Raw genomic sequence first — 18215 nt, forward strand, 5'->3', positions numbered from 1 at the left:
CTGAAAGTAGCACAATAACAAGGGAACCGGTGATATCACCCCTTTTTTTCTTCGCTTCGATATTTAAGAGCAGATCAAAGGATTTTTTTATCTGTAAGCTTCTAGAAATCCAGTCAAACTCAAGAATAACGTCAAACAGCAGCAGATGGGGCAGCAAAAACGATGTTCAAAGAAGATCATGGGAATAGTTATTCACCCCAATAAAATTTAGCAAAATCCTAACAAAACCAAAGTCAGCAAACTCTCTTACGCTGTATACGAGACTTGATATGTTTGGCAGACTACTTGCAATGACCCGCAACAAGAAGAAAGAACGAATGAATGAAAGTGGTAAACTCATACAGAAGGCCCAAATCAATTTGCAGCCACTTTGTCAACGTGTCCTCATGCTCAAATCAATTATTCAAGGTAAAAGCATTTTTTGTAGAATTTTTCAAAATGCATGTCTTTGGCATGAGACTGAATTGAGTAGTTTGGATAATTTTATTTACCAGCGAAATAAGTCGAACTCAGAAAATGAAAGCATTTCGAATTGCATAGATAAGATTCTGGTGCTTTTTTTATCATACATATCTAGTTAAATTTTCGTATAGGCTTTCATGCTTGATGTCTGCTGACGATTAACGGTAAAGTAATATTTTTCAATCAACAGAACAATACACAAATTTAAATAGTAATGTTTTAATTTAATTCAAATCACAAAATCAATAAACCATGCTATAAAAATCTTTCCCATTTGCTGTGATGCAGTAACCGTTGCCTGGTAAAATGAACCAAAGAACCTCAAGCACGCGAGTGCTGCTGCGATGGGAAAATTTGTGGTTCCTAACGGTGACCCTTAATGCTAGTTCAAACGAGGGTGTGAGTAAAGGATGTAGGTCAATGAGTTTCCGCAGTGAATGTAAAATTCGATAAAAAAAAACGACAGGTTGCATTGGATCGCAAACCGCCGAAGCCTCCAAAGTTAGTGGATTTCTTCCGAACGACCCCTGGCATGTACCGGATGATCTGCATGACCAACCCTGGCAGTAGATGAAAAAAAAACAGAAAAAGCACCGTGGAAGCTTACTATCGCACTAACACAGTGTACCTAGCGCCGCGATAACCGACGCATCGGGTAAATATGAAAATTTGAATATATCCTATCGCGGTATCGCTTCCGGAAACGGCGCAAACAGCTGTGGTGTTGAGTTCACAAGGTACGCTCACCATAAATGATCACCTAGTTAGGTTTGGTTTTTTGTCCAGAACCCACCACGGCACTGTGCAACCGATACGACCCCGTGCGTGCATGATGCATGATATTATATTTCCCCGCGCGAAACATGCAGACGCCTGGTGGCTGTTTCACTCTTGACAGTTGCTGAGGGCGACTGCTGCACGCTGCTGCACGAGGTGCGTGTGACATTAGCCAGTTGCACAATCAGCGAAATGTGTATACTGCAAGGAAGAGTGGATGCTTGGTATTGTATTCACCGTGCCAGCCGTTGGACATGCTGATCCAATAAATCATTCAAAGGTTGCGCCTCGGGCTTCGATGGAAAGGTTTTTGCCGAGGTGATGGAGACATGTGCTGACATTCAGTGTCGTTTTCAACCTATTTTCATTCGTTTGCTTATGGGAAAGGTATGGTTAAGGGGAAAAAGCTGGTAGGAAAACTCACAACAGCTCAGGCCTTAGTCGTTTGTTCTGTTTTATTATTCACCGTATCCAATTTGCACTGGATTGTTTTGGTATTATTCATTCATAAGCAAAAAAGCTGTTTAAAACTAAGACCGTTTGAAACTCCAAAAACAATTAACAAACCAAATTATGTATTCCCTTGTTTTCAGTAATGGCCGCGCTTCGCTCTCAGTATGGAATAAATATAATTTTCCTTTTCATCGCACATTTAAACCACGGTAAGTAAAACAAACAGTAACAATTTATGAACCTCATACTTTAATCAATTGAAATTAAAGTGTATGGATAAAAGGGATAATATACGTCATAAATTCAAAGGTAAATATATAATAAACAAACAAAAAAATGTTTCGATGCTATAAAAACAAGGAACAAAGAATGTTGAATATGAAGAATTTGTTCATCAACTTCGGTGTTTCTCTCATTGACTTTAGTTTTGTTTCACAATCCCATCCTTAGGGAGCACGTGAACGGCACACTCGATCTTTTCCAACCCGAGTGTACCGCATTTGCTGGCTCCCGGCACTGTTTCGGAACCACACTGGGCTGATGGTGCATTCGCTTTCCCTCGAGCTATTGAAATGAAGCAACCGCGAACAAAAAAATATACAAGGCAAACACACATACAAACACCCGCCCAAGGACTCGTTTGGAGCGTATCATTGGCATATCTTTGTACAATTTAAATCGAAACAACGCAGAAATAGCCTTGTGTTTGCTCGTGTACACGCTTTACGACGCGGAAAGCATCATCAAGGCGAATGGAAAGTGGCAAACAAACGCGGAGGATATGATCCATTGCATAAGCAAAGCATTGAAACGAGGCATGAAGCAATACTGTAATCTGCTCGCTACCATCAGGCCAGGTCAACCGAGGGGGGAACGAACCGAAAACCCGACCTGCCCTGTCTACTGCTGAAAAAATTGAGCCTTTTTTGCTCTTTCTTTTTTATTTAAGTACCGTTAGATGTGCTATTGTGAGCGTTTGTATGTGAGTACGTTTGCAATGTTTCGTATTTGGCTTAATGTCCCGCCTTTAGGGACTTTTATTCATCAGTTGAAGTATTACAACAAGCGTTGATTTTTCATCATTTCCACGGTCATTGCTTAGCGTGCCGGTGTGTGCCGTTGTCTGGGGAGATTGAAATACATTTTATTTGTGTTGTGGAATTATTCATTTCCCAAGTCTGCAAGTATAATTACCCAAAGTGACCGGGAGAAAGATCTCTTAATGCATGGATCGTTGGAGGGTAGTATGCAGATAACAAGAAGTATAATTATACAAATTGAGTTCCGTTTCTGTCTCGCAGGACCCTTGCTTGTTTTTCATCAGAATCAGTCAATGTGAGGAACTGTCGTATGTGTTTTAATGCTATATTGTTAGTTTTTGTTTTGTGAAACGCCATTGTAACATTTGCTGTTGCTCTTGTCTTTTTATGCATTCATTTTCATATTCTTAAAACCCGAAAGTTTCAAAGCTTTTAAAAATATATTTACCAAAGATGTTACGCACAATACAAATGGAACACAACGGATTTTTTTACCGAAACAAGCAAACTAAAACTGTATCTTCATCCAGACATACCTCTATGCATCGATCATTCCAAGCAATGGAGAAACAAATGAATGAAATTCTACTACACCCTTTCTTCGTACATCAACATGCATTCGAAAGGGTTTGGGAAATGAATCTCTTAAACACACAAGCAGAAGCTCCATGCCGAGAGCTAGAATGGTAAATGGCTATCATATTGAAGGACCACGCTTTTTTGTGCTGTTTCTACTGGCACGGACAGAACTGACAGGAAGTGATAACACCCGATAGTTGAAATCAGATTTTGATGTTCTGAAAGGAGCATACAGCACAAGAACGGCTGGGTTGGCTTTTCGTCATGTCTTTTTCCTTGATTCTCGTTGAGACTTGGCCGGAAGAAAAGTTATAGAACAGTGTCGTTTGTTTCACCAGGGCAGGGTTTCTCGGTACGGTATCGATTATTTGATGAAAGCTTAGTATGTCAAGTGGGATGGAAGCGAATACTCTTGTAAAATGGATAAAAAATGACGATAAAATATAGTTAACAAAGAATCATAGAAACTGGTTTGGTTGTTTTTCAAAGTTTACAACTTGTACGAATAATGTCATCATTTATCAGGAATGAAGAAACATACCCTTTCATGAAGAATTCGCAAATACTAGATTTTAGGCTTTCCTTCGAAGCATATGGCTTCCATGTACCTTTTACAAATTCCGAAGCAAATTTTCCTTGTATTCTCGTTCTGATACAGCAAGGAAAAAGGTATTTGCTCAAAAAACGCACAAAAACTCCCTTGCCCTTGCTTCACTATCCTCGATCGCTCACTTGTCATGCGTTTGCTGCTGTCAGAATACCGCACCAACCTGCAAAATCCCATCATGCCGGTGCCGACGGCTACCAGAACAGGCTTGCGTTTTACTGCCGGCCTGCCTAGTGTCAAAATTGAATTTTATCGCAAACATACACACATAAAAGCAGCACTACGGTGAAGCTTTTACTGCCAACCGTTGGCGTGGACGAGTGTTGAGTGATTGTTTATGTGTGTTGAAGCTCCGTTTTTCTGCCCACTCTGCTCATGCACAAGAAAGCGGGACAAGATTGTTCAACGCTCACTGTAATCTGCGTTTCGCACAAACTGAAATCATTTTTCCATTTAACTAAATGTGCACAAGTTTTAAGGGAAGTGAAATGAACACAAAATTTCCGCAAAAAAAACAAATTGAAAACACGTCAAAACATCATCAAATGTCTTGAAGCGCTCGAGCAGAACGGTGGTTTTAGGCTGAGCTCGGGGATTACTTTATTTCTGTTTGTTCCACATCTACTAGAGCAGGCGGCAAAAGCAAAAGATGACAAAAAAGCACAGCGAAAGCTTAATATTACCCAAACGACTGCATTAAGCGATCAGGCGGAAATTCTCACACACGCAAGCAAAAACAAAAAAGACGTTATCATCCCCTGCAAAACACCTCGGAGTGATTTATTAATAGCCATTTACGCTTAACGACAGCCCGGATTGGCTGATCCCGTTTGTGCCGGAATGGATTTGCATTTTTTGGCAACACCCGTTCGTGTACAAAGGGAGTGAAGGTCAGGAGGATAGAGTAATTCGCACCAATCGATTGACGCGTTTCGCTTTCCAACGACACACATCACATTCGCGAACGCCCATCATATCAATCGTCGAACACACGCAGCAAGCCGGAATGATGTATTTTAAATAATAATGGCTCATTTCGCTTCCGCTTAAGTCTAGAGTTGATGCCACCAGTAGGAAGCAAAGCTCAAGCACACCAACATTCACTTACTTCATGGTAGCACGTTTGGGAGAACAAGATATCGTTGTGCATTGTGTGAAGAGTTGGGCGGTTCTGTTTTGTTCTCTGCATCGTTCCGGTTTTTTGTACCGTTTTTGTAAAGTGTTTACGGTTGTGTTAAATTTGATATTTCGCGAAGACGCTCTCAAGGGCACGTGTGTGAGGTATTTGATATTGTTGTAGAGGACAATGATGGAAGCGATGAAAAGTTGTAATTAATTTCCGTGTTACATTGTTTCCCGATTGAAAGTAATAATGGTAACGGAAAGAAAGCGTGTTTGTGTGTAATTTAATAAATAAGGTAGTTTATTCTTGCAGTTTCAGCAATACCATTGGAATGTGTTTAAAGTTTGGACAGAATTTTGTAAATGGTTGTATTCCATCCTTTCCAATTAAATTAGAAAATGTAACTGAGGCTTCATGCTAGCGGATAAATTCCATTGTTGTTGAGCCTATAAATGGTGAATTAATGAGATAAAACACATTACACGCGCATTTAATGCATGCGAACAAGATGCTGTATAAGCGAAAATGCCGATGGAAATAACGAACAGCAAAAAAAAAAGGAAGCTTACTTATTTTATCCCTTTTTTCGGTGCGGTACACGATCGTGAAACCATTTTCTTGTTTTTAACGAACATTGTGCAGAGATATCCGATTCGGTGTATTTGAGAACAGACAAAAAACCCTCACAAGGGTAACAATGGCAGAAGGAATATTCATGAACTCGGCACCAGTCAGAAAATCTAAGAAATTGTGACCCTTTTTATACACCGAGCAGGATCCTGCCGAACAGCCGCTCTAAGAAGGTTGGTGCGTACATATTTCGCCTCGCAGTGACCTTTCCGGAGTCAAATGCGGGCTGCACCGTGGGTTTTTGGTTTGGTGGACCCATGCTCGAAATATTGTGGTAAGATTAGGCTAGTGTAAGAAGTCAAAATAACGAAAAAAGAAAGAAACCTCCAAGCAGAAAGGATCACCGGAGATGGAATACCGACACGCTAGCCGGAACCGGAGTCCCTTTGGCCGGAAAGCCAGAATAACAGGCCTTTACGGTTTCGAAGGAGGATACTTAAGGTCGAGACAGTACTTTATGAAGTCCCAATTGTAATCCTTTTATCTGTTATCTGCTTTGTTCGTGTTCAAGTGCGGCAAGGAGGGTCGGTTTGAAATAATGCTCCATAGTTCCAATAGTGGTAGAGGGCAGCTTTTAATGGCTCGTAAGCATGCACGACAGTGCAAGATGCTTCGTGTAAAAGAACCAGAAAGCTTCTCAACAATAGAATCAGTATGAGAAAACCCTTTTTGTGGAACTGGAGATGTATGAATATTAATCTACGGTTTTGTACCTCATGGTGGGGTCGGTTTGGTTGAACAATGGTTTGATGTGCATGCCAGCACAATGGCATAACTGTACAACATCTGGTAAACATTTGTAATCTGTAAACACAGCAAAATGATAACCAAGATGATAAGGAAGCTTTCAAAGTCAATCAACAAACTTAAATGATGTGTTTTATTTTTATTAGAATCAGTAATTCGGGCGAAGCTATGAGCCTGAATGTAAGCAATCTGTTTTAAAATTTCTTACTTAGAGTAATCTCATAGAATTCTAAGCATTTTCCACTATTTATGTCTGCATTTTAATGGCAAGAAAATGACAAGGACCTCTGATACTATGTCGGAACTTCAACCAAAGCTCTTGTTTAATCGTGTAACCTTTCATTAGTTTCAAATAAAAAACCCAAAAAATTCATCAACCCTGCAGCTGAGTCTGAATTCCATTTAAATGTATGTTACCTACTGAGAATAGCCGCACGTTGCATTTCGCAAACATCGATCCACCCCAATATACGACTTGTTCTGTTTTCCCTTTAAGGTTAATCATCACACAAACCGCATAAATAAATCCACCCAACAATCGATTGCTATGTGTCACAGCTGCATGATACTCTGTCACTCCCGTTCTCCTAACGTACCTTGCGGTGCGAGTGTTTTCCATTAATTAACTGTGTGCGTTCCCTTGACAGATTCCAATCACATTGCTCAGTTGCCGTCCTGTGAAGCTTCCAGTCTCTATGTGTACCAGCTGCGTATCCACTGGGGAGGCGTGCCAGATTTAAGATCAACAAACCCCACTACCATACTTTCTACACCTCTCAGCAGCATGGAGTGGCGATAGCCGGATTGACTGTTTTTCGCTTCGGACCGATTCCACAAAACCAGATGGGAATCGGCTATTTCCGGAATTGATAATCGATAGGAAAATATGTCTGTGTGCCTGTGTGAGCGTATGTATCCAGCCACAAGACACAATCGCGCTGCCAAATCACAGGCAAAAAGGGCTTAATTATACGCTTATAATCGTTACCAATCAATTTGAAAAGTTTGGCGTTCCGATGGCGCTCCGACCGAGCCCTTCCTCACTAGCTCAGGTGGGGAATATACCGTTAGGAGCATTGCAGGTGCCCTGCAGGAAGGATTCAATTTAGAGTTCATTTAGCGTTCACACAATTAACAACCGAATTCCGATAATTGTGGCAGTCCATCGGAATTGAATTAACGTAATGGGCTGGGATTATGAAATAAACGAAACGAGTTTGTTACAAGGTAAAAACAAAACGCCCTCAGGCCTTTACAAATCAGTTAAAATGAGATGAATTTTAATGTTTTACTTGATAATGGAGATGTATTCTTTTCAAGCATCTTATCAGCTCTTTTCTCCTGAGGGCTTAAACGGTGTGGCATATATTTCCTGAGTTATGACTTTGATGTCTCTTTTTCTACAACAATCGCAAATCTACACAAATTTCAATTAAAACTTTACCCATAAGCAGCTTCACTTAATCATCGGAATCTGCTTTGCAGTAACTCTAAGTATAATTTCGTTTGATGTTCGGAATGTACCAATCGTACCGATGCTATCGTTGCACTTTCCCAAAAACTGTGATTGTAAATCAAACGTCCACAAATACACATCTACACGACTGTCATTAGCGTTTCGTTAAACATTTAAACATCCACACTAACCCGCCCTCCTCTACCAACGATATCCAGTTGCACTTCAACGCAATCATATCACAATCACGGACATCACGGCCAACATCACGGAAAGATTATGTGGCGACAGTTGATTTATGTATCTTTACCCATGTGATAACATCTCACACCTGCCTAGCACAGTTCTGCACTTTTGATTGGCTTTGCATGCATGTTGATGGTTGTGATTGTTTAAGATAATGATCATGCTAGCACTTATTGATATTGTTGTTCTATTTGGACTTTAAATCCAAATATAAATTTAATAAGGGATAATAAGTGCATTTATTATTTGTCAATAAGAACGATTGATAGAAAGTAAAATCCCAATAATAAAATACATAAAAGCTAAATGACTTAAACCGTTTTATTTTTACTTGGAAAACATATTAACTGAACTACTGCTAAGATGAAAATTATTAAACATGTCAATGAATGAAGTTTGTTATGAATGAAGCTTGTTATAACTTTTTACACTTGAAGCGCTCTGCAAAGCTGTAAAATGTCTTCCTTCATAAGAAAGTGAATAAAAACTTCAATAAGGAAAGCAACAAAGTATACAAATTTCAATTACATACATTCCAACGTGGGCATTGTGAAGGAAACGGTGTTTCTCATTTATCATCCCGCCCTTCTGACGTTTCGATTTCCTGTGTTCGACAGCTTCCAACTGCCACCTCTAATTTGTATCTTTTCTCTACTTTCTCCCATTGCCACCGGATCTGTGGTCATCGATTGAAAACTCCCATCCCACAACACCAACCCGCCAGGCATTACAAAGTCACTGCAAACCTTTTCGGAGGAACAGTTCCTGCTGGAGCTGAGTGACGATCGCAGCAGTTCACCGGTAACGCGTCCTCCGATACGCAACCGTACACCACCGTACCTTGGCAATCTGCACCTTGGCTTTCACCAGCACCAGCAGCACCACCACCACTCAGAGACGAGCGAGAACGAAATTTACGACTCGGTCGAGAGTAATCTACGGCGGACGCCGCTCGACCGTGGGCCACACTTTGATTTGTCCGCCTCGAAGAACATTACAGCGCTGGTCGGGAAGACGGCCTATCTAAACTGCCGGGTGAAGAACATCGGTAACAAAACGGTAAATTTCAATTTCAATTGTGCTGTGTATTGTTTCCGTGCTCGTTTTTTTTCCAACACACAACCACGCGTTGTGTATTGACTGTGCCCTTTTTTGATTTCGGGATCGAGTTGCTTCCGTTTGGATAAATACTAACCATGTGTTTTTATTTGTTTATCTTTTTCCTCTGTGTGTGTGCTTCACCTGTTCATATATCACAACACAACGTGCAACGTCCCCCTGTGCGGATCGTTCGTCCTCTGCAGGTGTCCTGGGTGCGGCATCGTGACATTCATCTGTTAACCGTAGGTAGATTCACCTATACGTCTGACCAACGTTTCCAGGCTGTACATAATCCCCAGACAGACGACTGGTCGCTACAAGTAAGCCCCCTTATTCCTCTGTTGCCCCATTGCGTCACTCGATGTGTGTTTTTGTTGTTATTTAGTGCAACCTCTATCACTCTGTCCCTCTTTCTCGATGAGCCTTTTGAGAGCTTGGGTAAAAGCACAAACGATGAGTAAGGAAACTATATGAAATAATAAAAAATGAACCCACTCGGCCTCTATTGACACTCTATATGGCCTATTCGGGCCATCGATCATGTGCTGGTGGGCGTTGGCAGTAGATCCATGTGCACACGCACGAACACGCACGCTCTCAGGAGATTCCGTCCGTGGAGTGTTGAACTCTCTTTTTTGTCTACTTTATTTTCCCGCCTCTTTTGCGTCTGTCTGTCTCCCACTGGCAGCTAATACCTGTTGGTTCGTTGTTCTTTCAGATTAGATACCCCCAGAAGCGGGACACGGGCGTGTATGAGTGCCAGATTTCCTCTACGCCACCGGTCGGGCACTCAATGTTCCTCGCCGTCGTAGGTAAGTGTCCAGCCGCACTAAATGCACGGAGCAGATACTGGTTTAATACCCGTTTAGGATACGTATTGCTCGTTCACTCTCTCTCAAAGGCCTTTGAGTTTTTCGTTTTTCTGGGGTATAGGTATATTTCCATTTTAACAGACACTTGTTTTCTTCTTTCCACGTTTCCCTATAACACCATCTCCATCTGCAGAGCCAATCACCACGATCGTTGGTGTGCCAGATCTGTACATCAACACGGGCTCGACTGTAAATTTAACCTGCATAGTGCGAAACTCGCCCGAGCCTCCTTCAACCATATTTTGGACCCATAACAATCAGGTAAGCGGAGAACAGGTGTGTTAGTGTTTCAGGGGATGAGGTTTTCCTTCTTTATGGTGCGTTGGATTATGGCCTGAATTAATGTGGGAACATGTTCGAAAGCTTAGGGTTCAAACGTTATCCATTTTGATATCACGTTAGGAAGGGGGATGCATTTAGAAATATTTTAAGAGACGGTGTTTTCTGTGCCCTGAATGAAATATTTGTTAGGCAAGGTGAATAATAAATCAAGCCATTTAAAATATTCTTTGTAGATATATGGACGGAGGTGCCGATAGTATTCAACATAACTTCTTAAATAAAAATATGTACAAAAAGTCAATTATTAGCTACCGCAAAAGATTTGTTATTTAGTTTCAGCAGCACTGGAACAATCGAATTTTGTAGGGATTGAAGAAAGTGCTTGTGGATTACAAAACATAATGGAATTAGCGATTGATAAACTAACCCAAGAAACAATGATTAAGTCCACGAAAACAAATAGATGGTATTCGCGTGAACTTAAATCACAAAAACAAAAACGAGATAGGTTGTACAAAAAATTCATTACTACTAATTGTGAAATATGGTGGCATCGTTATGCATGTATAAGAAATGAATATGTCAAAAAACTAAATACAACTCGTCAGAATTATAATTATGCAGAAATCAACAAAAACAAGGCAAATAGTAAACAGTTGTGGAAATTCTTAAAATCTTTGATAGAGCCTGAGAAAAAATCCACATCAGTAGTAAAGTTTGACGGTATAATTGAAATAAATGAGTCTGCTATAGCAACAAAATTTAACGAATATTTCATTACCAGCATAAAAACAATTAATGAAAACATACAAATGGTTCCTAGGCCAAATCAACTAATACAGACCGAAGATCCGAGACATTTGTTCAACTTCAAAACAATATCTCTGAAAGATTTAAAAAAAAATTGTTTCAATCTAAAAAATACAGCGGCTATAGGGAAAATAAATTCAAGAGTGATTAAAGATAGTTTTGATATCATTGGAGGACAGCTTTTATCAATAATTAACGAATTTTTGGTAACTGGTGTATTTCCAAAAGTGTGGAAGATGTCCAAAATAATTCCTATCACAAAAATTCCTGGTACTATTAAGGCAGAAGAATTTCGGCCGATTAATATCTTGCATATATTTGAAAAAATATTAGAATTGGTAGTAAAAAAGCAGCTAATGAATCATCTTACCACTCATGGCTTATTGATACCAGAACAATCTGGATACAGAGAAGGACATTCCTGTGAACCTGTACTTAATCTTGTGTTGTCTAAATGGAAAGGTTTTATAGAACAAAAATATGAGGTGCTTGCAGTGTTTTTGGATCTCAAACGTGCGTTTGAAACTATAGCGAGACCTTTATTATTGGACACCCTGCAATCTTTTGGTATTCAAGGAGTTCCTCTAAAATGGTTTACAGATTATCTCGAAGGAAGAACGCAAATTACCTCTTTTTTAAATAGTTCTTCAGATCCACTAGAAAACACCCTGGGAGTTCCACAAGGAAGTGTTTTAGGGCCAATCTTGTTTATAATGTATATTAACGACATAAAGAAAATACTGCATTTTTGTGAGGTAAACCTGTTTGCCGATGATACAGTATTATTCATCGCAAAGCCTAATTTAAAACAAGCAGAGACTCTATTAAATCTAGAACTAAATGTTTTAGATGGCTGGCTAAAATATAAAAAACTGGCTCTAAACATTAATAAAACAAAATACATGATCATATCAAACAAAAATAATCAAGAACAGCTGTGTATTTCAATAAATCAAGAACAAATAGACAATACTTCTGAACTAAAATATTTAGTTTAAAATATTATAATTGACAATAAACTCACGTTTGGGCCCCACATAGATAATGTCATAGCGAAAGTAGCAAAAAAAAGTGGGGTCATTAGCAGGCTTAGCAAAGATTTAAACTTTTTTGGTAAACTGCAACTTTACAAGTCGCTTATTTCTCCACATTTAGATTTTTGTGCTTCTATTCTTTTTCTTGGCAATAAAACACAGATACAAAGATTACAACGTTTCCAAAACAAAATTATGAGAGTGATTTTGGGTCTTGGTTCAAGAACTTCTTCTAAAGTTATGCTTGACATCCTGCAATGGATGTCAGTAAAACAAAGAATAATATATCAAACAATGATTTTCATACACAATATATTGAATGGAATGTTACCAAGATATCTCGGGGAACAAATAGTTCTAGGGACGGATGTTCATCGTTACCCTACTCGTAGATCAAATGAACCGAGAACACCAAGCTAACTTTCATTAAGAGCTCAGAATTCCTTATATTATAAGGGAATTCGAATGTATAATTCGATGCCAAGAAAAGTTGTTAACGCCACAAGCCTGGGTAATTTCAAAAAGGAATGTGCACTGTATGTGAAGCAGGTTATTTAGTAATGTGGTCGTGAAGTGTTTTAGTATAGTAGTATAGTGTAATGTAGAATGTATACTTCTAGAAGTGCTTGCTAGTTTGTATTATGTAAAAGTATTTAACCGCATTTATCTACCTGATGATGATGGTGTATTTTTTAATTTGTTTTTGTTTAACAGCTTTTCTGAAAAAAAATAAGATAATTTAAAATAAAATCTAAAAAATAATGTGAGTCTTCAAAGATTCGAGACACGCGCGCGTATAGTGGACTTTGGGGTTTAGACCCACTGATTGTAAGATGATAGGACTTAGCGGCACCTTATCGGATTCATTAGTGGGTCGAAAACACTCAATCATCCACTCGAGTGTTATGTAGAAATTTTATTTTCATTTTTTATACCTAAATATCTTTAAGATAATTTCGTCCTTCTCGAACCTTTGAAGGGGAAAGTGGAGGGACCATCATCATCATCATCATCATCATGTTAGATAACAATAACAAATAACGATAAGGTTGTAAAAAATGAAGAACATGCTGACAAGTAAAACAAGATAGTCAAGATTACAAATATTGTTTATATCTCTATAGATATCATAATATCTATTCCTTGATTTTGATAATTCAAAAACCCAACACAAAATTGAAACCAATAGATGATATAATGATAACATATATTATACTTTAAAAACATAATCTTTTCTGAAATATTTATTCATATTTGAGGAATGAAATATTCTCTTGATTTGACGCGTTCTTACTTTTATTCAACACTCGTTTATGACTTAAATTAACCTTTCATTAAAATACTTTTATTAAATTGTAAATTGTTAAACATTGGTAAGGATGTTTTAATAATAATTCGTTTATTTTCCCTAACACACTTTTCTCTGAGTAAGCTTATCTTATTTACATCAATAAAATCTCATCCCAAAGCCCTTTGAAACCATCCTTAAGCTTCACTGTTTCTTCTTATGAAATCAATATAAGAGGCATTTACGAATATATTGACTTACATAAAAATAGAGGCAAAATTCAAGTCCTTAAAACCTTGCCAAAGCCAAATGAAAAAGCGTAACATCATATTTCGGTGCAAATATTCATTAAAAATGAATTCTCACTTCATTAAAAATGAAAATTTGCCGGTCGGTCACATTCGCGTTAAAACTTCGCTTCAAAGCAAATAGCTCACCGCTTTCACTGCTTCGTTCTTAAAAATCAATAAAAATGAATGGATCGAATGAAGAGTGTCAATGTCAATTGATTGACAGGTTTTTTCTTGGTTTGAGAGCATATTCTATTCATTCCATTTCGAGTTATTTTTCCTCATTTCTCACGTCACATTTTTTTTGCAGGAGATCAACTACGATTCACCCCGGGGCGGTGTGTCGGTCATAACGGAGAAGGGTGAAATGACGACATCGTACCTGCTAATACAGCGCGCCCGTACCACCGACAGCGGGAAGTACGTCTGCTCCCCATCGAATGCCGATCCTTCCACGATCAACGTGCATATCCTAAATGGTACCGTTCGACCGCCCTACTCGCTAACCGCGTCCAGAGCAATGACAAATACGACAGTGTTCGCCCGATACTGGAAACATTTCAGACAGTATTTGTCAGGGCTACCGTTGTGTAAGTGTTGTTTAATGATGTTTGTGTAATGTGTTACATATGTAAAAGGTTTCATGGATATTTTTAAACTTTCCTTTTCACAGTGGGCTCCCCGCTCAAGCGGTTAGCATTGCCGCCCAGCCAGTGGAGTTTGCCGCTGAACTTAATGGTGCCCAGTATTACATCAACAGCATTTTTCCTGAAAATCCACGCGTGGACCAACAACTGTCGGTGATGATGGTGAAGAAATTCATCGTAGAACTCATCCCTGACCAGCAAGACAAGACCGAACAGAATAACTGGAGAAAAGAACTTTGTTAAAATTCTTGTGCATCCATGGCGGTGAAATAAAATAAATTCGAAGTAAAGTCAATTGTATTTTAATTATTTACATATCACAAGAAAGGAACGAATTCGAGCGTAAGGTAGGTAAATGACTTGAGTATAAGCTGGAAAAAACAAACGTATTCGAATGTTCCCCCCCCCCCCCCCCATGAACCTAAGATAAAAATCAAATTACAAAACTGTGCCCATTTCCCCTTCATTTTGTTTTATTTTTAGAGAGATTTTCCCGTGCCCATTCTTTCATTTTAATACTAAATCGCAAGCAGCTTTCTCCTCTGCTCTGCAAATGAATAGACGCTATATCAACTGTATGGATATTATTTTGGATATTATTACATGTCTCTTTACTTCCTATCCTGCTCGATTAAACCCCTCATTGCTATTAGACGGAATGTGTTCAGGGTACCTTTTTTTTACTACCGTTTAGCGCTTTTCCACTATTCTGCTTAATCGGATTATCAAGCAGAGTGTAAAAGAAATGAGCGAATGAGAAGAGTGGCAAATGATGGAGATAAATCAGAAAACTATTAAAAACATTAACCAACCACCATCCAGTTGTAGTTGTAATGATTTGTGGGCGAAATACCACCGTTTGTGTGTAGCTTAGCTTTCTTGGTGTTGAAAAGGGCTTTACTTTCATTATGCGAATAGAGCGAGAAGTGGTTAGTAATAGCATAAATTGCATTATCTGTTGTTGGCTGTAAAGGTTTGCTTTGGTGGAGTTGGGTTAAGCAAACCGAAATGATGCTTCTTTTGTGCTTTATCAAAATGCATTCCGGTGGGAATTACGTTTTCATTTGCACCTGTTTGAAGGTTATAGTTGTTAGCCATACAAAACAGAGGGAAAACTTTAGTCAGTTTTCATCCTCTTTATGATCAACTTGTGAGTTAATGTTGGATGAAAATCCCTCAACCAGAAGCACAACCAAAAAAACAGACACACCTGTAAAGGATGCAAACCACATTCGTGCTAGTTGTCTAGTGTGGTTGTAATAAAAAAGAGCATTTTTAATGTGCGTCTTTCACGCATAAACCAGACACATGTAAACAAACACAAGCAAATGGGGATAATTATTGCCGTAACCGATACGCTTTCATATGCCTGTTTGAGGCATTGCCACAATAGGCGTCAAAGAGAGAAATAATAGGAGGGGACTGTTTAAATTTTCCCATTTGTGTATGATTCATGTACCAAATGGCCTTTGGCTGCTAATTCAAGGTTTTCATTTTGATAAAGCTGTTCAAGCGTGAAAACGAATGCTGCGGATAATTTACTGGCCTTTTCGCGTTGTTAGTAGCACACCTTAATTTTATTAACATCTTTTAAAATGCAGATAATTATAATTAGCAAAGAGACTTATGTCGGTTGGGAAGATCGCTGCCAACCGGTCCTTCTATGACATGAGAAACCAGTTCGACTACAAGCAACTTTCCCGACGTTTTAAGCTGAGGACCAGAGGATCTAGTCGGTAATGAACACAGTTGATCCAATGCCGGAAAGAGTATATCATTGTGCAAAACGCTTCAAACAGATTCAATTCAATTAAATTCATAGAAAGTAAAAAAAAAATGATTAAATTACGTTGACACCAATTGCAAAAATGAATAGGAATGCACAGGATGCACCATATACGCCGAGTTAGGGTAAATTCAATAAACAGTGCTAATTACACCTGCTATACACGGTACATCCTAGAATTCAACTAAGCTAAGTATCTCTAAACTAAGCTCTCAAAACCACAAATGCTAATGTTCAGGCATCAGCCGTCCAACGATTTGTTTTCAAATCTGCCAACAAAGAATTTATAATTTAATTTTCACTCCAGAGCTTGGTGCCGGTTCAAACACCTCACTTTGTTCGCGTTTCCATGCTTTACGAGCTTAACATTCAGACCAAACAGACAGACAGGCCAGGTTGAGAAAGAATAAGATTTTCGGAAAACGTTGACACCGTGCAAATATTCGACCCACCTTCAACAGTTCTGTCGAGCAAAACGAGAACACCACAGCGATGAACAAGAACAAGAAATGCAGATTTTCTACCGTCCGCTTCGTTAATTTGTAACTCAGAACACTCCGACACCAGGGCGACACTGCAGCCGGACATATAAAAAGCGAATTAAGATAAACAGCGGCCTCTCCTTGGGGCCAGTTTCGTTCCATTTCGTTCCATTTTGTTAAGAATGACTGTTTACAGTTTGCGTTTTATTACTGGTGATTATTACGATAATAGGCTTACAGTTTCAACGAGTGCTATATAATAAACTATGGTCGTATAATTTTGATAAGCGCACGCTCGACACCTTCAAGAAATTATCTCTCTCTCCCTCTCTCACACACCTTTTGAACGTACGAGATTCACGCGATCCTGTTCCGCAGGCAATCCCGGGCGATTCTTTTGTGATCCGGGTCGGTCGGTTAAATCTCATGGGTTGAATCAATAAATTGAAAATCATGCCAATTTTCCCATTAGTAGCGAACTCGGGCAGAAGCGAATCTCGGTGTCTCGGAAGGAGAGTCAAAACAATAAAAAAAGGATTCTCTTATTCTACACCGTCACGTAACGGGCGCCACCCAAAAGAACATTAAAACTTGTATGTGCTTTTTCACTCCTTTCTTGCTGCTGTTCACTCCCAATGAGATTGTTGGTCGATACTTTTCCATTATACCTTGTCTTTCTCGATATGGGTTTGTAAAAGAAGGTGAAGAGCGACACTACAAAGCTCCTCTAAATGCTGACCTTTTCCGCCTTCATCTTGTGTGGAAAAACCGTGCAGCTCTTCACAAAACCTCTTCTTTTGCAATATCTTGCATTACGATCGTCACGAAAACGCTTCCACACACATGTGCTTAATTCATTTGTCCATCCAGCTGCTGCTCGCAGTCCTGCAGAGGGCAACACCAGCTCAGTACTGGTTACAGTGACAAGCCCTAATGATGGTGAACATTAATTCTTATTCCGCCGGTTGGGATGTGCCGTCCCCGCCATCGCCGCCGGTAGTGGATGGTCCGGCCGCTGCTCCCACTGCCGAATCCACCTGAGACGCCACGGTAAGTTTGTAGTCGAGCACGGCATGCTTGTATAGGGTCGCTATCGTTTTGGCCGCGGTCAGTATCATATCCGAGCGGGACACGGACGTGTACGAACGGTGCCATTCGGTGTGTGAGGTCTGTGAGGGATAAAAACGAATAGAGCATGAAAGTTAGATGGTTTTAACACATATAAAACATACAGATGGGGGAGAGCACAGCTCAATGAGCAGCGAAATGGATGAAGAAATGAATGACCCTTCCTTTCCGGTTTTTGGGGCTTTAAAAACTGATGATTTACGGCGGGATGCTATCGATGCATTAGAAGGATCCTTTGGCAAGGGCAGCTAATCGAAGTGGAAAATTGATAAGAGTACCCTTTTCACAAATAGGAAAAGATCATGAATTTAAACTCTTGATGCATTTTTAGCAGATTTTTTGCTACAAAAACTCTTTATTTAAACACTTAATGAA

At 39.4% G+C, this 18215-nt stretch overlaps 3 protein-coding genes across 5 annotated transcripts in view; 2 read left to right on the forward strand and 1 right to left on the reverse strand.

Annotated features, from left to right (window-relative positions):
* Positions 1–18215, reverse strand: part of LOC120956542 (protein PRRC1-like) — a 261026-nt gene that overhangs the window by 102282 nt on the left and 140529 nt on the right. Inside the window, exon 6 of one of the 2 annotated variants that reach the window (XR_007452750.1) lies at positions 16896–17051. The exons of the other annotated variant lie outside the window; for it this stretch is intronic. The gene's annotated coding sequence lies outside the window, so the exon portion shown is untranslated. Of the gene's footprint in view, positions 1–16895; positions 17052–18215 lie in introns of those variants that run through there. 2 annotated transcript variants of the gene reach the window in all.
* The window catches only part of LOC120956543 (zwei Ig domain protein zig-8-like), a 170777-nt gene that overhangs the window by 26479 nt on the left and 126083 nt on the right, over positions 1–18215 (forward strand). The window lies entirely within an intron of this gene.
* LOC125906399 (zwei Ig domain protein zig-8-like) lies at positions 1835–14724 on the forward strand. The gene is made up of 7 exons (XM_049610433.1): positions 1835–1901; positions 8845–9179; positions 9425–9541; positions 9940–10033; positions 10227–10354; positions 14108–14387; positions 14471–14724. The coding sequence occupies exons 1-7, from the start codon at positions 1835–1837 to the stop codon at positions 14599–14601; spliced, it is 1152 nt and encodes a 383-aa protein (XP_049466390.1). The 3' UTR covers positions 14602–14724.

This window comes from Anopheles coluzzii, chromosome 3 (genome assembly GCF_943734685.1).
Source record: "Anopheles coluzzii chromosome 3, AcolN3, whole genome shotgun sequence".
Lineage (NCBI taxonomy): Eukaryota > Metazoa > Arthropoda > Insecta > Diptera > Culicidae > Anopheles > Anopheles coluzzii.